Source organism: Vigna radiata, chromosome 10 (genome assembly GCF_000741045.1).
Source record: "Vigna radiata var. radiata cultivar VC1973A chromosome 10, Vradiata_ver6, whole genome shotgun sequence".
Lineage (NCBI taxonomy): Eukaryota > Viridiplantae > Streptophyta > Magnoliopsida > Fabales > Fabaceae > Vigna > Vigna radiata.
In genome coordinates this window covers 1,310,424-1,330,600 of record NC_028360.1, presented here as the reverse complement: position 1 = coordinate 1,330,600, position 20,177 = coordinate 1,310,424, and the positions used below count along the sequence as shown (strand labels likewise).

Below are 20,177 nucleotides of genomic sequence, written 5' to 3'. Positions count from 1 at the left end.
CAAAGGTTGGGGTTTTTCGTCTTCCTACACTGTCTTTCCCGCACCCATGACCGAGTAAAGGTTTCGAAGGTTGTGGCTTTTGACATTGACCGAGTAAAGAAATATGTATGCGACTGGATCCTCGATAACGACAACATTAGAAGAATGGAAGCATGACAGAAATTTGGATTATTGTAGGATTTGTTTCATTTGTAGAGTTTTTCTTTGTATGTAGAAAAAGATGGATTTTTGTCTTTGTAAGAAACAATGATATTTATGTACAGATTCTTATTGCAATATAATGTTCGCTTGCATGGAATTCCCAAACTTGACTTCCTAGTAATATTGCAACTGTACCAGATCGTTATCAATTAATATAATCGGTAAGACCGAGTATCGTTCTCCCAAAGGACTCTTAGGCCTTATCTTTCATGTAAATTGATTTCATAAAACTTAAAAGAAATAATCTTGTTGTGTTGATGCAAAGAGAAAATAAACATGCAAATGCAAGTTGAATCAATTGGCAAAGAAAAGATATGAATGAATGGAGTTGTTGGGGTTTACAATTTCATCCTAATCCACCCTCTTATATCTACTTTTCTTATTAGATTCGCTTTATTATCAATTGTCATGCAAACTTTCTAATCTACTATAAACCCGATCTCTCGGCGAAAAGAGCTTATTACTAATTACTAGTTTACTATCTCTAGTCTCCCTAAGTAATTAACAATGCATTAAATTACAGAAGCAAAAACAATTGATCGTCCTACTCCTATCTCTAAGTAGTATTGCTTAATCAAGGGAATTCCTATTAGTTCGAGACTTCCCCGTACGTCTCCGTATCGACAAAATCAAATATCTTCACACCGAATGAGTTAAACGATGTGAGCATTAATCATAGATAAGAAACCCAAACCATTGATAATACAAGCATATGAATAAAACAAGAATTTCAATATAAGAGAGTTTCAAAAGGATTACATTGTTCCCTAACAACAAAGGGTTTAGTTCACCATAGACATGGTGAAACTAAATGGAATTAATGGAAAAGATAAAAGAGTAAACCCTAGATTTGATAAATTGGAGCCTAAGCATCTAAGAAACCGCCTCCAAGAAGTGTAGAAGTGCTTTAGACGTCCCTGCTTGCCAAAAGATTGACCTAAGCATCGCACTAGGTCTATTTATAGTGCATAAAAGTAACATAATTTAAGCCCAAGCCCAACATTTAGGCGCTCAATGCTCAATTTGGCCGCTCAACAGTAGGCCTCTTAATTGCAGACCGCTCAGCGGTCAGTTCTGTCGCTCAGCGGTGGACCTCCAAGTCGCAAGACGCTCAACGTCGCCGCTCAAGCGAGAAATAGTGACTTCATCCTCGAAGTTGGCGCTCAGCGCTGAGCGGTGGACTTGACTCTTTTTTTCTTCCTTTTCTCCTCCTTTCTTAAGTCTAAGTCCTCGCTTCTTCACTTCCATCCTTCAATTCTCATCAAATCTTGCAAAACAATGCAAAAACTGTTACCAATAAGGAGTATTGGTAAATCTTGAAGACAATTGTTTTGATGATGCTGCAAGCAGACTTAGTTGAAAAAGAGTCTAAAATTATTTAAAAGCAATTTGTAGAAATTAAATGTAGTAGGAAAATCTTAAACCTTGTATTTTTANCNNNAATAATCGATTATGGACAAGCTATAATCGATTATCACTTGCATTTTGTACTAGAATAATCGATTATCATGAAGCAATAATCGATTATCACAAGTCATACTTGAATAATCGATTATCACTTCATATAATCGATTATCACTTTTTGAAAAACCTGTAACGGACTTGAATAATCGATTATCACTTCATATAATCGATTATCACTTTTTGAAAACCCTGTAACGGACTTGAATAATCGATTATCACTTACAATAATCGATTATTCGTGGAAGTTGGGACCTGACCTTTGGCATTCAGTGCAATTGGCTATATATTGGCTTATGTAAAATTCAGAGGCAATGTTTTTTGAACTGAGAAAGCTTAACAGAACACTGTTTGTCAGAGGAAAGTTCTTAGAAGCTTTTGTTCATTGTTCCCTTGCTTGGTCTCGTGAAAGGAGAGGCTTGTGTATCGTGTGTCGATAGTCAGAGCAGACTCTCTTCGAGTTAGCAAGGTGCTCTGCCTGGTCTTGTGAAAGGAGAAGCTCGCGAATCGTTGGTCGATTGTCGGAGCGGTTCTCTTCAAGTTGGTAGAGTGGTCTTCTTCTGGTTCGCTCGTCGAAGGAAGGTTTATCTATTTGATTTTCATTCACTTATTTGTAATCTGAGAAAAATATTTTTAGTGGAACTGTTAATCACTCTTTACAGTGATTAACGACTGGACGTAGATTCTGTTGAATCGAACCAGTATAAAAATACTCGTGTGATTTTTCTATTCCCTACACTCATTTTATTTTACGCATATTAACTGTTTGATAAATTTTCTGAAAGAAAATTGTTTTGCGAAAAAGGACCAACTTCGTTTTGAAAGTGACCGAACACGTTTTTCCGCTTACTCTAAGTTTAATTCCGCTGCGCTAAACTCTTCGAAAAATATCCCCTACGATACCAACAAAAACAAGCATAATATCTCTAAAAACAATTTTTGACTCTCTTGTTACTCAACTAAGTGTTTTACATGATTCTAAGCTCATTCTAAGTCATAAAAGGGTGTGTTTTGATATTAAATTTAAGTGCAAAAATAAAAGTTTTTAGACCGTTATCACAACCCCGAACTTAGAACTTTGCTTGTCCTCAAGCAAACAAGACAAAATTTGGCTTTCCACATTTCATCAAAATAGTTCAACAGTCCCAAAATTCATTTTTCTCACAACAAGTAATTTACTCAATTTAGCTTTTCAGTGGAATCTCATCAAGATGCATACATGCTTCAATTCAATTCAGTTCACATAATCACATATTTTTACTACTACAAAATTGATCATAGATAGCGCTTTTTTAAATAAGCGTTACCTATGAATGTGTGAAACAATAGATAACATTTATTTAAATAAGCGCTATCTATTCTTATGATAATAGATAGCGCTTTTTTAAAAAATACTATTTATAAATAATTAATATTATTTTTTAATTTATAATTTAAAATAAATCAATAGACAGTGCAGCGCATGTTTAAAAAAGCTTCAACTATTTCAATACAATAAATAGGGTTTTAAAAATAAAAAAAGCTATTTAGAGATGTTTAAAAAAATTATGAAAAAGGTTTTGAGTCTGTTGCTCTTTTTTTTCCTCCAGCTTCTTGCGTTTTCCTCTAGGTTCTTTTCACTCTCTTCTCTGTTAACCTTTCCACATTGCATCGCGGCCGTTGCCTCCCTTCATGGTTCACTCTTCCACGTTCTTCTTCTTTCTCCCTAGCACAATGCTTTCATGAAAGGCAGATAATGACCACGGTTATGAAGATAAGCTACGACATCAAGCTAACCAATTTTTTAAAATGTGTGCTCCCATTTAAATCTCTCTTTTCTCTTTTCCTTCTCCCATTCTTCAATTTTGGTGGTTGACGTACATTTGTAGATCTTACTTCGCTTTCCTTCGCACTTGGATCTGCAAATGCGTACCATTTCGACCACTTCCTCCGTTTCCTATCTTTGTTGGATTATGAGTCTCGTCACGGTGAGTAAAACCTTTAACGGTCACATTCCATTTCCCAACTTCGAGTTGTGTTTTCTCAATTATGATCTTGTTCGACATTGAATCTTAGGGTTTTGTTTTGGAATATGAGGTTTTTGGAATATGATCCCCGTGGTAAATCTACTAACATGGTGATATGTATGTAGTGGGTTTTTTTTGTTGAAGATTTAAATATTGTTTCCCTAAATTGTTTGTTTGTTTGCAGAACTGTGTTCATGTGATTTATTAATAGAGGGAGAGACTATAAAGATTTGGAGAAGCAATTGGAGAGATAATTGCGGTCCAATAGGAATCGGGGTAAGCTATTTGAGTTATCTCAGCAACAAACTATGGAAGGTGAGAGGACAATCACTGCTACAGATGGGCTGACAAATGGCGTTCAGAAAATTAGAGTTTTGCATGGGTAATTCTCAAAATCAATTTTATTTCACTACACTATTATATTAACAAGAGCAATTATTCCTTTCATCTAAGACAGGCCCTTAGGATTAGCTTGATAGATGAATGTGTTTAGCCTGTTACTCTTAACTTGCCGCAAGTCACTTTTTGTTAATATAGTCTTGAAATAAAAATTAATTATAGTTTTAGCTTTTATTAGGATACTTTAATGATCTTAATCTGTATCTTTGTCATTGTTCATATTCATGACTCTAATTTGCTTTTATTGTTGATAGGTTGAGAATAGTTTATCGTATTTGGTAAATTAGTCAGAAACTTGTGCATTTTCCAAATTAATTTTCTATATAGCAGTGATTTTGGCTGAGAAAATTTCATAGTATACATCGTAGCCGTTAACATGTTATACATTGTACAATTAGTTATCTTTATTGTTTGTCTGAAACTGTTGGAGGATATCTCTGCAATGCATCCTTTAACCACACAGTTGAATCTTATTGTTGTTCTCTCCTGTATTTTTGCCTATCAGTTCTAGTTTCCTCTATTTATTAATTATTTTAAACTTGCTTTGACATCTACAGATTCGGGTTTTGTTGCCTTTGTTTTTTTTCATGATGGTTGTTGAGTATAAATGAGCATAGAAGGATAGTGTAAAATTAATGATGCTTTTTGTGATGGTTTTTGTTGAAGGTTCATGATTTTCCTCACTTACTTACTCGGACTACTGTTCAGTTATTAGATTCATATACATAGTAGTTGAAATTATCTTTAGAATTAGAAGTTAATTAGAATGCACTAACTTTATATTAATCATAAAACTATAGACTTCTTTTATAATAATTTAAAGAATTTAATTTGAATGTACTGATGGTGTCAAGAATTTTATATTATCCATCTAATCACATATTGACATATAGTTTGTTGGGTAAATATTTTTTTTGAAAGTCATTCCTTGAATGATCTACGATTTGTTTGTAGGGTAACTGATTGTATGAAACTTAACCTCTCACTTTAAAAGTCATATTTAGGATGACTTCTAATTGGTTAATAATATAAAAATCTTTACAGAACAGTTTATGTGGTATGACTTTTATCAAGTCAGAGCACATTGTCTGTATGAAGTTTAAGTTGTATGACACTTCTAAATCGTCATGTGATGTTCATCATTAACATAAGATTGGATGGTTAAGATTTAATGCCCTCAGTTATCACAATAAGTTACTACTCTTTCATTTTATGCCTTAGACTTCTTTAGCTTAATCTTTAAGGTTAGATATCGTAGAGGCTTGGGGACTGATTGCATGTTTTTATTGTTGTACTTCTGCTCTTGATTATCAAAATGAATGCTGCTATTCTTATTTTTGGTACATTTAGCTTGGTGTTTGGTTAAGTCTGTTGGAGTTGTAATTGGTTAATACTATTAACTACTCATGACTTATGTCACTTTATGTTATTCCATAGGTAGTTGCACTTGTTTAAACAACTCTCAATTGAAGTCCTTAGCTTTATTAAAGTAATCAAGACGAACAATAAGAGACACAATCTTTTTATTGAATCAATAAACTAGAGGGAAACTTCCATTGTGATCCTCTTTTTTCTACTTTATATTCTACATATAAGGGTTGGCTACTTCATATGATCCATCTGTAGAATTATGAGCGGGTTATTCTCATCCATGAATAATGCCTCCTCCTCTTTCATCATTTATTTACTGTTCAAGTGGTATTGATTTATTTGTCATAATCTTTTACCTACATCCTTCTCCCCAGATGATTTTGTTCTTTGTCAGCACATCTTGAAGGTTGGTATAACATTTAAGTTCCATAGAATATGGGTTGAAATGATTATTAGTATTCTTTTTTCCTTAGAATCCTTATAAGCTTTTCACATGTAATATTGCATCCAAGGGCTGAGACACAAAACAGAGGAGAGACGAATATGGAGACCACCTTAGACCATGTATATGAGTAGGAGTTGCTCAACTTCATAGATAATATTTGGGCTCCATCTGTATATCTGCTTCTCTAGAATTTAATTAAAATGATCTATATGCTTGCTGATACTTTTGTTCTTTTCTTTCTCTTCGGTAAAGTTGTAAAAGTAGTTTGCGCGTGAATTCACATCACTTGATAATTGTTCTGTAAATTACTAATATCATTAGGGCCGGGCATAAACTATATCTATATATGCGGTTCAATTTAAAAAAATTGAACTTTCCTAAGTTAACTGTTCCAAATAGTAAACCGTACCATAGTAACCAAAATAAATTACAATTCTACTTGGCATAGCAAACATACGGAAACTGCATGGTTTTTTTTTTTTTTTTTTCTTTTTTATCTTAAAACTATTTCAGAATAAGTTTGAAAAATTTATTTAAATTCTTAACTTAAATAAAATTTAATTGCATTAATTACATTAAAAAAAATTATAAGAAAAACCTTAGTCAAAATCTATCCCTTTATAAACTTTAGCAGTATAATAATTTTTAATAAAAATAAAAATAATAATAAACAAATATGATATATAATTATTAAAAATAGGATATACAAATATAAATTAATACAAATAACTAAGTTACATGTTTTATGAGAAAAAAATGTTAAGAATCTTAGATTCGGCTACTTGGTTACTGTCTTAATGACAGTTTGTTTTTCTGTTTTCCTATTTTATCTTTGTTTCCCCTTCCCCACAGAGCTCTATATATATAGAGCTCTCCCTTTCTTTTGATTGTAACAGAAACACAAAATCATTGAAATAAAATGAGATTTCACAGATACAGGGAAAGATATAGTTTTTCTTACTCTTCTCTTCATCCTCTTCATTTTTGTCTTCTTGGTCGGAGTCGTCCACTGCCTCTAGGATTGTCGGACGTCCTCCGTCTTCACCATCGGCTTTCTCATCCCAGGAGCTCTCTTCTCTCTCCTCACTCTCGGTAAAGTTTTTCTGAACTGAAAGGAAAGCTTCTGACTCTGCCCAATCTATCATTTCCTACGGGCCATGGGTCATTGGGCTGAATACCCCAGAGCACAGTATTGGGCTTTTATTAATATGGTATCAGAGCAGGTCTAGTACCTGCTCTGCTTCCGCTGCCTTCATAGTTAATCTTGATATCTTCTTGGACTGTTTCTTGCTCTTCTTTAATGGAACAAATGGATCAATCTTGCAACCCATCCAGTCCTTATTATCTACACCCAGGAGAAAACCCAGGACTTATGCTCGTTACACAGGTTCTGAATGAAAACAACTACTCTTCTTGGAGCAGAAGTATGAGGAGAACCTTGCTTTCCAAGAATAAAATAAAGTTTGTTGATGGGTTCATAAAGAAACCCCAGAAAATTGATACACTGTTTGAAGCATGGGAAAGGTGCAACATGATGATTTTATCTTGGATAACAAAGGCTCTTTCACCACACATTGCTGAAAGCGTCATATATGTTGAAGAAGCTAAGGATTTATGGGATGAACTGAAAGAAAGGTTCTCTAAAGGTGATTATTTCAAGATTTCAGACCTACTTCAAGATATACATTCTATCAAACAAGGAGAAAGGGGAGTGAGCCAGTTCTTCACAGATCTGAAGATTCTGTGGGAAGAGTTAGAGTCCCTAAGACCCATACCAACCTGCACATGCCAGGTCCCATGTAGCTGTGATCTTTCAAGGGTATTCTTGAAGTACAGAGAAATGGAACATGTAATATGTTTCTTAAAAGGTCTGAATGATTCTTACAGCACAGTCAGAACACAAATTCTCCTCATGGATCCTCTTCCTAATATCAATAGGGTCTTCTCTCTTATTATGCAACAAGAAAGACAAGAAAAGCAAGGTGTTGCTGATATCAAAGCTCTAGCCAGTATGACTGACAGAAACAACCAATGGAGAAACCAGGGAAACCAAGGAAGAGGTTCTGGAACCCGTGGTCAAGGAAGAGGAAGGGGAAGAAATCCTAACTATGGCAAACAATGTTCATATTGTAACAAAATGAATCACACCATAGACGAGTGCTATTCTAAGCACGGATATCCACCATGGTACAAGAAAGGAGACAACAACCAAGAAAAAAGGAGTGACTGGAGTTTTGTGAATATTTGTCAGAACAGTACCGAACCAGAAGGTACTCAGAACACACAACAGACTGGTAATAACAGTGTTTTTAATTCATTCACAGCTGAACAAATGGAAAAACTTCTCAGAATGATAGATAGAGCTGATGAATCCTCTCACAAAATCAATCAAGTTCAAAGGAATGAAACTGAAAATAGACAAGGTAATCTTTCTTGGATAATTGACACAGGTGCCACAGATCATGTGACACATGATAAAAGAAATTTTGTTACTTTTCATAAAATCAGACCTGTTTCCATCAAACTGCCAAATAATACTACTCTCACAGCAGAGCACGCAGGAACAATGCAGTTTTCAAAGGACTTTATCATTTTCAATGTGCTCTATATTCCTGATTTCTGATTTAATCTAATTTATGTTCAAAGTCTTATTAAAGACTTGGACTGTAACCTAACTTTTTCCTCTAAGACTTGCCAGATAAGGGAGAACCATACATTGAAGATGATTGGATGTGCTAATTCTCGGGAAGGACTCTATTACTTGCAAGCTTTTTCTAAACCTGATCAAAGATACACTTTAAAGTCTACTTTTTCTTGTAAGAATGTAGATGTTAGTCTGTGGCACTATAGATTAGGCCACCCAGGAGATAAGGTTGTAAAACAGATTAGTGATAATTTTCCCTATGTTAAAATTGACACTGATTTTGTATGTGACATCTGCCATTATGCTAAACAGCGGAAATTGCCTTTCTCCAAAAGTGCTTCTATTACTACTGAATGTTTTGAAATTCTTCATTGTGATATTTGGGGCCCCCTAAACACTATCTCTGTTCATCGTCATAGGTACTTCCTCACCATAGTTGATGATTACAGTAGACACACATGGGTATTTCTAATGAGTAATAAAGGTCAAACTAGAGTTTTACTGCAGAATTTTGTTGCCAAAATTAAAAACCAGTTTAACAAAACTGTCAAAACCATTAGATCTGATAATGGTCCTGAATTTAATTGTGTGGATTTCTATGATTTACATGGGATTAACCATCAAAGAAGTTGTGTTGAAACTCCTGAACAAAATTCAGTTGTTGAAAGAAAACATCAACATATACTAAGTGTTACCCGGGCCCTTCTTTTTCAATCTAACGTCCCTGATTCTTACTGGTCTTATGCCATTGGACATGCTGTTTATCTAATAAATAGGCTGCCCACTCCTATTCTTAAAAACAAAACACCGTATGATCTGCTCTACAACCTACCACCCACCTATTTAGATATTAAAACCTTTGGCTGCTTGTGTTTTGCTTCAACTCTTGAAAATAATAGAAGTAAACTTGACCCAAGAGCTAGAAAGGGAATCTTTCTAGGATATAAGAATGGTGTGAAAGGTTACATTGTGCTTGACATAAACACCAAGGAACTTTTTATAAGCAGAAATGTTGTCTTCCATGAAGATGTTTTTCCTTATAGAAAACTGCAGGGCAGCAGAGAAGGCTATGACAGTGAAGAAGACAAAGCTGATTCTCTCAATGATCTCCTAGAAGATCACTATCCTATCAACAACGATGTACATACTGAGCCAAATAATGCTGACCAAGAACAACTGCAGCAAACCACTAATAGTGAAGGCAACAATGACAGTATGAGAAGCAATCAAGAAAATCAAAGATACAAAAGGTCTGAAAGACCAAGAAAGAGTCCAGGATATCTAAAAGATTATGTCCAACAAGTCAATCAATCTCTGACTATGAGAAACAGTCTCAAAACTCCACATCCGATCTATAATTTGTTATGCTGTGATAATCTTTCAGAAAAACATTTGAGGTACACCCTGGCTGTTACTGGAAATAAAGAACCTAGATCCTATAATGAGGCCAAGGACATGAAGGAATGGGTAGAGGCCATGNAGAGAGAAATAAAAGCCCTGCAAGATAATAAATCCTGGTTCTTGACTCACCTCCCTCCAGGAAAGGCTGCTATAGGATGCAAATGGGTATACAAGACAAAATACAAAGCTGATGGCAGCATTGAAAGATTCAAAGCTCGATTAGTGGCTAAAAGGTACACACAACAGGAGGGAATAGACTATCTTGACACATTTTCCCCTGTAGCTAAACTTACCACAGTTAGACTACTGATTGCTCTGGCAGCTTCAAATAATTGGTTTCTACAGCAACTAGATGTTGACAATGCTTTCTTACATGGAGATCTAAATGAAGAAGTTTACATGGAGTTACCTCCAGGTCTAAACACCCACAATAAGGGACAAGTTTGCAGGTTAACCAAATCTTTGTATGGACTAAAACAAGCCAGTAGGCAATGGTTTGAAAAACTGTCTTCCTTCTTAATATCTGCCAACTATGTCCAATCACAGTCTGATCACTCACTATTCATTAGAAAAAAACCTACAAGCTTTACTGCTTTACTTATATATGTGGATGACATTGTATTAACCGGTAACTCTATGATGGAAATCAATGGCATAAAGGAACTTCTACACAACAAATTCCGTATTAAGGACCTTGGAGAACTCAAATACTTCCTAGGTATGGAGGTGGCCAGATCTAAAAAGGGTATTCATCTATGTCAAAGAAAGTATGCTTTGGACATACTTGAGGAAACAGGAATGTTAGGCTGTAAGCCTTCTTCTACTCCCTTTTTAAGTGATACCAGCCCTCTATATAAATCCGACAGCTATCTTGATGATCCAGGTCCTTATAGAAAGCTGATAGGGAAGTTACTATACCTTACCAACACTAGGCCTGATTTATGCTTTGCAATTAATCTACTTAGTCAATTCAAAAATCCGCGACGGATAGTTAATACCCGCGAATATTTACTATCTGAAACCCGCGGATAGCGGATATTTTAATACCCGCTTATAAACAGGTCGGGTGCGGGTATTATACTATCCGTACCCACGGATATCCGCTACCCGCAAAAAATAAAAATAAAAATTTAATTTTTATTTTATTAAATTAAATATAATTAAAATTAACATTAATTTATATTTTACAAGGTAAAATTTAATTAAAATTGTACTATATGAAATATACCGATCAAAATTAATTGTCATTTATTGACAATTAACAAGTATTAATAGGTTATATTGGATTACTTTTTACAAAATATACGGTATTGATTATTGATTATTGGGTTTGATTACCTAAAAATATACTGCACTACTTAATAGGTCAGATTGTCTTACTTTTTACAAAATATACGATATTAATTATTTATTATATGATATTAATTATTTATTATTGGATTTGATTGCCTAAAAATATACTGCACTAATATATAGGTCAGATTGTCTTACTTTTTACAAAATATACGATATTAATTATTTATTATATGATATTAATTATTTATTATTGGATTTGATTGCTTAAAAATATACTACACTAATGGTTAATCAATGGGCTTGTCTGGCATAAGCTTTATAAATATATATTTTTTAGTGTCAGAGTGTCTTCTGCACGTCAACAACCCATCGGAGTGGATGACATTCTCAAGAAGGATCAAAGATCAAAAGAGAACAAAGTACAGAAAGACGACTGACCATCGAACCAATTCAACCTAAACAAAAATTAAATTTTAATTTATATTTCATTTAATTTATATTGTATTTTATATATTTTTTTCTAATTCTATTTAAATTTTATTTTAATAATTTATAAAAATATATTTTTTTAAATATTTGTGGGTATCCGCGGGTTTTAAAATATCCGCGGATTTTTTTTAGGCGGATATCCGGCGGGTAGCGGGTCGGGTTTCGGGTACAGTTTTATCCGGTGGGTCGGGTTCGGGTATCACACTATCCGACCCGAACCCGACCCGTTGCCATCCCTAATTCCAACTGATGTAAGTTGTTTTATTGTCATAATTAAATTGTAGTAAAATTTAATTAACTAATTACATATTATTTTTCTTTCTTGCAGGATTTTTCTAGTTACAGATGTCAACAATATCGTGACAGTCAAATTATTGAAGTTAGGGAAAATTGGTGTTTACATGTAATTAGTACATATGTTTTGGTGATGTAGATCCTTATAAGTACTGATACAATATATATATATATATATATATATATATATATATATATATATATATGTGTGTGTGTGTGTGTGTGTGTGTGTGTGTGTGTGTGTGTGTGTGTGTGTGTGTGTGTTATGATTGTATATATTATCTTATAAAACAATGTGATGTCACGTACTAGAAGACTTAATCATTATATTTTGAAATATTATTGTACCAATAGTTTTTATTCATATTAATGAATATTCTTCTTGAGACCTTTGTCATATTTTTCTTAATATTTTATATTTTTTTGTATATAATAGAATGAATAGATAACATAGGTTTATACATAATAGAACCAATTTATATTTTCTTTTGAAAAATATTATATATTTTTTAAAATATTTTATTCTAAAATTAATTATTTTTTTTAAAAAAATTTAAACCAATAGATAGCGCTTATTTAAAAAAGTGTTATCTATTGTCAACCAACAATAGATAACGTTTTTTTAAATAAGCACTATCTATTGGGGACTGACAATAGATAGCGCTTTTTTAGAAGCGCTATCTATTGGTGGATGACAATAGATAGCGCACAAATAGATAGCGCTTAAAAAGCGCCTTCTATGATAAAAAAAGCGCTATCTATGCACTTTTTTGTAGTAGTGTTTCTAACAAATGCTTTACTTATGAATGATTAGTCAACTAAGCAAGATGTAATCATAGAATTTATCAATCCTCTCCAAGCAAGTGTTTCACTCAATCACTCAAGTGTTTAAGAGGTCACTTCATCTCTCTGCTATTCACATGTCACATGAAACAAAATTGCCCTTCATCTAATAAAATCAACATTCTCACATACAAATGCCATCACAAGGACTTTTTCAAGGCTTATAATGAGGCTGGGCTAACAAGAAAAAATGGTTTTTTTGGATCACAAAATCCTTGAGTTAAGAGAGTTATTTTAACATTCAAAGTTCAAGCACAAACTCTCTTTTAACCAATCTCACTCACCCCCAACTTCTTTCCGTTTTCCTTTATTTCTACATTGAGCTCATCTTTCATGCTTTTTCTTTTCTTTTCTTTTCTTTTCTCATGCTTTTCTTTCATTCAACACTTGAGCTCAATGCCTTTCTTTTTCCTTTCAATTTCCCCCAACAACCCTAAACTTAAACCTTTATCAATATCATACAATTATACTCAACCCAACTCAAGGTAAAGATTTTCAAAACAAGGGTTTTCATCTTGTTTAAGGCTAAGGTTCAAAAAAGGGTAGAACACATGGTTCTCTTTACTTTGGGCGAAAATTTGGCTAAGTATGGTTTCCAAAAATGGCCTTGATCATGACATAAACATGTAATTCAATCAATCATAAAGATTCAAGCAATATCATTCATGCTTCCATATGAACAACACATATATTAATAAACACTCTGAAGCTCAAAACCTCACACAAATATGCTTTTCTCACACATCATTCATACATCCTACTTAGCATCATAACCACAATCATAAATCATCACACATATGTTCACACAGCTAGTGAACAATTTACCTGTATATCAGCATGCAATACAATCTCAATCGTCATCCACGTCCAATCATCATCAAGTAAACTCATCATGCAATAACAATCAAGTCAAACCATAATCAGAAAACGTGTTCAGGCCAAGAATAGACATCTACACTACTCAACAGAATTCAACCTATTCTAAAAATTCAAAGTACAAAAGAAAAGGATAAAACTCTATTCTAAGCATTGGCATCCATTAGTAGATGCTTAATCATCCCATCCTGTCATCTGAATCCTCCTGATCTCCAACCTCAGCATCCTTAAAGTCATCATCCTCCTCATAATCCTCATCCAAAACTGGGGCTTCAGCTGCTCCAAATCCACTCCCCTATGCCTGCTCCTGAGGCCAAGCCATAACACTATGGAACTCGTCCATAGTCCACCTGTGCATCGGTGGTGTGTCATATAAGCCTACTATCATCTCGGCAGTAGCCACCTTCCCTCTACGGATAGACTCTAGTTTGGCCTTCATAAAGGACATGTACGTGTCCCTCATCTGGAACGGCTCTGCATGTTGTGTAGGTGCATCATTCTACTGTGCTGCTCCTCTCCTAAGACGTCTCCTAGGCACCGGTCCAGCTTCCTCATTCTCCTCCACAGAGCTGCCTGTAATAAGAAGCATCTATGGCCTTCCTAGGCCTCTCGAATGGTGGAGTAGAAGTATCCACCCCAGCCTGCTGGCATAGATAGGTAATCAGGGAAGGATGACCCAATGGTGTCCTGCTACTCACAGTAGTAGCACAACTCTGGATCTCACTGGCGATGACCTCACCAAAATTCATGTCCATTTGCCTCAGCATACAATAGATGAACATGATCCTGTGCATAGTGATATCAGAAACATGGGAACATGGCTGAACATTGGCATGTGTGAATGCCATCCAGTACTTTGCCAGGGGTGTCAGATCTACCCTTCTTATGTTGATGGGCACTTCATTTAGGTTCCTCTAAAAATGTACTCCAAGGACACACATAACCCTCTCAATGTCCTCATGATCTGTGAACTCCCCTATGTTCAGCGCATACTGGCACTGCTCACCCGGCCACTCAGTGCTTAAGAAGTTGTTAATCGTATTGGGGTCATATCGGATAATCTGCCCCCTAACATAGCTAGTATACCTCTCCATCGAGACTCCTCCTCTGGATAAGGCATTTGTATAAAATTCCTTCACAACTTCAATGTCAGCTGGCGTAGGGTATGTGTTAAGCCCCTGGCAAGTGTACCAGATTGTTATCAAGTAATATAAACGGGTAAGTCCGAGTATCGTCTTCCCAAAGGACTCAAAGGCCTAATCTTTCGTGTAAACCAATCGCTTAAGACTTGAGAAAAGAATTAAAGTTAAGTTTGGAATGCAAAGAACAAAAACTAAACATGCAAATGCAAGTGATTCAATTGGCAAGGAAAAACTATGAATGAATGGAGTTGTTGGGGTTTACAATTTCATCTTATCCACTCTCATCTATCTACTCTTCTTATTTAATTCACTTGTTTATCTAATTGCATGCAAACTTTCTTGGTCTACCCTTAACCCAATTCCTTGGTGAAAAGAGCCTACTATTAATTACCGGCTTGCTATCCCTAGCCTCCCCTAGTAACTAATAATGCACAGCGAACGGAAGCAAAATACAATTGATCGTCCTACCCCTATCCCTAGGCGGTATTAGCATAATCTAGGAATTTTCCACCAGTTCATGATATTACCGTACGTTCCCGTATCAATAAAGACAAACAACTTTTACTGAATGAGTTAAACAATAAAAGCATTAAGCATAGATGAGAACCCAACAATTGTTAAACAAGTATATGACAAGCATATGGAATAAATAAGAATTTGAATAAATGAGAGTTTCAAAAGATTACATTGTTCCCCAACAACAAAGGGTTTAGTTCACCATTGTCATGGTGAAACTAGATGAATATAATGAAAATAATGGAAAAGCAAACCCTAGATTGGATAAAAAGGAGCCTAAGCATCCAAGAAATCTACTCCAAGGAGTGTAAGGTAGGTCTGGACGTCTCCCTCTGCCAAAGAATATCTTTTCAAGTCGCACTAGGGCTATTTATAGGCCAAAAAGATAACAAAATCTATCAAAATCCAAGCCCATAAAAACAGATCACCGCTGAGCGACTAAATGCACCGCTCAGCGGTTTGCCTCTAATCGCACTGGCTGCTCAACGTGACCGCCTGAGCGCCAGGCAGAGAGTTTCCCTTGCTTTAGGCACTCAGCGCTGAAGCTTGGCGCTGAGCGGTCGGTAGACTCTTCTTTTCTTGCTTTTTCTTCATCTCTTCTTGAGTCTATGACCTTCCTACTTCACTTCCATCCTTAACATTCATCAAAACCCTGCAAAACAATGCAAAACAAGCGTAATATCTCTAAAAACAACTTTTGACTCTCATGTGGCTCAACTTACGTGTTTTACTTGATTCTAAGCTCATTCTAAGCCACAAAGGGTGTGTTTTTATATCAAATCTATGCATGAAAATAACGGTTTTTAGACCGTTATCAGTATGTAGCTAGCCTTTTCCAATTTCTTCTCTCAATCTCCAACCCAAACTAAGGAGCAAAGTCTGGAATAAAAATAGCCTTCCTTTCCATCAGCAACCTCCTCTTTTCCATAGTCTGGTAGTGCTCCTCATGTTTCCTAGATAGGAACCTATGAGAATAGAATCTTCTCGGCCTCTCCGGCTTTTTTCTCTTGTTCCCTTGAGTCTTTATTCTCCTTGACAAAGATGTCATTCCTACATCAAATAAGGTTAACAAGACCAAGGAAATTCACCATTAGGAGTTAGTCAACCATCAATCATACTTCTATTCAAGCACTATCCAACGCTGAGGGAAGAACATGACCCCTCAGCGCCCCTGCATCAGAGAAATTAAGCAATATAACGAAACCTGATGCCCACCGCTCAACGCTACTGACCGCTCAGCGGCGGCGTCAAGGGTTTTGCAAAAACCCGTTCCTAAATGCCCTAATCTCCACTAAATCACATATTTCACAGTTCCAAACCAAATTCATGCAATTTAATCGGTGCAAAATGTTTCTATTTCATCAAATTATGCATAGAAATCAAAAGCCCTAATTTCTCATGTTCCTACACATGTTCTTCAACAAATTCTAATTCTAGAAATCCTAAGAATAAAATTGCATGACTTACTTGAGTGGAGATCCTCTAGATGCTTGCAAACTCTTTTCAATTGATGATGAATGCCTCCCAATGCAAAGCTCTCACCAAAAACCCCAAACTTTGATAATGGAATGGGTGAAATATGAAATTTTGGTGAGTGGGTGATGAGAAAAGTGGAGAAAATCCTTTGAAATGCTCTTGAAAGTGAAAGCTAGGTGCTAGGGTTTGTGGAGACCGCTTGGGCAAGCTTAGAAGAGGAGTTTTCGAAGTGCAAAGAACCCCCAACGCTAAGCTTTTTTTAAAAAGCCCGTGTTAGAGTCTGCGCCGCCACCTCTCAGCGTCTATGGGACCGCTCGGCGGTGGACGTTTAAAATTTTCTCACTCTTCTTTTGTTGCCTTCACATGTCCAAACTTGTAACACTTGATTTCAACTTTCAATTTTTTTAATTTTATGCACTTCCCCTCTCATATGCATCATTCAAAACCTATAATGCAACTAGAACAGAGTTAAAAACAAGAAAAAATCAACTGGGTTTCCTCCCAAGTAGCGCTTGTTTAACGTCACGAGCCTGACCCAAACCTTCTAGCACTCATCAGTAAGTGCTTCCCAACACCTTTCAGTAGGTGTACTTACCTGTATCCCTCTGTAGGTACATAAATAATTAGCATCCCTCAGTAGATGCTGCCCAAAAATTGTTTATAAATCCAAAAATTACATGTCCAAAATAAAAGTGTACCAAATGAAACTAATATTTTACAATAACTGGGATGTTCCCCAGCAAATCATCTCTTCTCATCCAAGTTGGTGTCTTTGTAGCACCAACTCCTCAACTTCCTTCTATCCACTTTCTTGGTATGTCTGGAGTATGGTCCTTCAATCTCCACCACTCCTTTCTCTTTAAACTCTTTCACTACCCACTCCTTCTTCTTGTACTTCACCTTTGAACCAATTCGGAATCATTCCTCCTTTGACTCAAGATGGATTATTCGTCCTTTATCAATGTCTTCATCTATAGGTACCTGCAAAATATTACAACTGTTATTATCAGTGCCTTCACTTTCTCCAACTGCAACATCTCTTCTCATCTTTCTGTATCTGGCTCTCTTCTTTCTGCTGAATTTCTTCAAAAATTTGATCAAACCAAGCACCTGTTTCAATGTCTCAATCATAGGAACTTTAATCTCCAATTTCTTGAAGATCTTCATGAGACACATAAATTTCTTTTTCTTCCTATGATATTTCTTTTTATGAGAAAGGGGTTTTTCACATTATCTTTTCTTTTTTTCTCTCTCCTTTTTTCCCTCAACTTTCTCTTTTTATTTTTTCTGGCTTTCTTCTTTATTTTTGAACGTTTACTCTTTTATTCTTTTCTTTCAACCACTTCATTTTCTTCCTCATTATCTTTATCTTCCTCACTCAACTTTTATGTTTCTATCTCAACGTTTACCTTCATTTTCTTTCAACCACTTCAATTTTTGTATTTTTTGCATAAATGCAATGGTTTTTGTGTGATTTTGTTGTTTAAGTGTGATTTTAGTGTGACAAATCAAATTTGGACACCCCATGTTCATGATAAGAAACAATTTTTTTTAGTTGCTCCAGACCTTGCAGGACTTCAACTAACTTGTTCAAATGAAAAAAATCCACTTTTTAATCGTTTACCAGTGTGTTTTTTGCCTGCATCACAAACATTGTTTCTTTCCTCCAACACAAACATGACTACTCAATCAAATTGGCCACTTTCTTCATTCACATTCCAAATAACACCTCATTTCAAAATGACAATAACAAAGGGAATAACAATTCAATTAACATTAACAATAATTAACGGAAGCAAATATGCATCTTTTATAACATTGAACAAAATTGGGTACATTACACTTATTTGTTCATCTATGTACAATGTTGTATGACTTTCTATGACAAATCAATACAAAAATCACTCATGTCGGATTCTAAGTGCTCTATTTCCAGTGTATGGAGTCCCAAGCGCTATGCTCTTATAACGTTTTCGTGGTCCACTAAAGCACGCATAAAGCTTTCTTTGCATTTTCTTTTTTGTATGTTTTTTGGTGTTGGTTGGTTCTCCTTCTTATCCTTTCCTTTTTATCCTTTCTAACTTTAGTAGCTGGTGTCTTCACAAAAGAAAAAAAGGTTTCTTTGCTTGAAGTACCAACATCATCATTAACCTAAAATTTAACAATATATATCATAGTATACAACCATTCATATTCTCATCAAAGATCACGGAATATATCATAACATACAAAACTCAAACAAGAAACCACATGCCAATCGAAAACGCAATAAAAAAAATCGACAACCCAAATACAAATAAAAAACGCAATCAATAAAATGGATAAACCCATTTACCTTGCTTGAAGGACCATGGTCACTGGACATTACCATTGCATACAACACTGTCAACAAAAAAAGGACCTTAAACAAATCTTCGAGAATGAAAATGGAGGGAGAACGAAAACGAAAAGAGAGAGAACGAAAACTGAAGAGAGGGAGAACGAGGGAAATATGAGAGAATGGAGAGAGATGGAACAGAGCAAGGGTCATATTTGGAATCCAAAATTTCTGAATTCTTCTTCAATGGTGACGTGAGATTTTAAGTTTTTTTTTTTTAAAAAAAAGAATGACATGTGTCAATACCCAATTTCGTCCGGATAATTGGACAAAATATCTAGAGTTAAGAAGAAGTAATAAAATAAAAAGGGGAGGACAAAGATAATTTTCATATAAATTTTCAAAAGAAAAGAGTTTTTTTACAGTTTCGTTTTTATCTATTTTTTTTTCTCATGTTTATATTTTATTATATTTTGCTTTGTTTTATTTATTTATTTATTTTTATTATTATTACTTTTTTTTTATTTGGTTTTATCTTGTTCTGTTTTACTTTACTTTATTTTACTATATTTTATTTCATTTTGTTTTATTTTATTTATTTTATTTTGTTTTACTCTTTTATTATATTTTCGTTTTGTTTTATTTATGTTATTTCTTTTTCGTTTTGTCTTAGTTCATTTGATTTAATGTATTCCATTTTTTGCTTTATGTTGTTTCATTTTTGTCTTATTTTTGTTTTTATTTTCTCTCTTTTTCGGTTTACTTTTATGTATTTTCATACTTTTATTTATTTTGTTGTCTCCTTTTAATTTGTTATTTTTATATTGATGATTTCTATATAGTTATTTACAAAAAAAAAAGAATGAAAAAGAATGAAAAATGAAAAAGCGAGACAAAATGAAAAGAACAAAAAGCAAAATAAGGTCAACTATGCTTCTCTGCAAAGTTGCTTTCCAGACACAGAGAATGCTTGAAATAGATACATGCAGTAGCAGCGCAA

At 34.7% G+C, this 20,177-nt stretch overlaps 1 protein-coding gene and 1 long non-coding RNA gene across 3 annotated transcripts; both read left to right on the top strand.

The window, feature by feature from the left end:
• Positions 1 to 3,224: 3,224 nt before the first annotated feature.
• On the top strand, positions 3,225 to 6,115 carry LOC106775400. 2 transcript variants are annotated; one of them, XR_001376795.2, is made up of 3 exons: positions 3,225 to 3,452; positions 3,531 to 3,629; positions 3,853 to 6,115. It is a non-coding gene; the product is annotated as an uncharacterized LOC106775400 (long non-coding RNA). The 2 variants fall into 2 exon arrangements; XR_002669951.1 differs by having other exon boundaries at positions 3,225 to 3,629.
• A 1,077-nt stretch (positions 6,116 to 7,192) lies between these two features.
• On the top strand, positions 7,193 to 8,506 carry LOC106774660. Its single transcript, XM_014661704.1, has one exon. It carries the CDS (start codon positions 7,193 to 7,195, stop codon positions 8,504 to 8,506), a length of 1,314 nt encoding a protein of 437 aa, XP_014517190.1.
• Positions 8,507 to 20,177: the final 11,671 nt, after the last annotated feature.

Bases quoted from the DNA above. Each gene is read 5' to 3' on its own strand.
- LOC106774660 (XM_014661704.1), top strand. From the start codon at position 7,193: ATGGATCAATCTTGCAACCCATCCAGTCCTTATTATCTACACCCAGGA.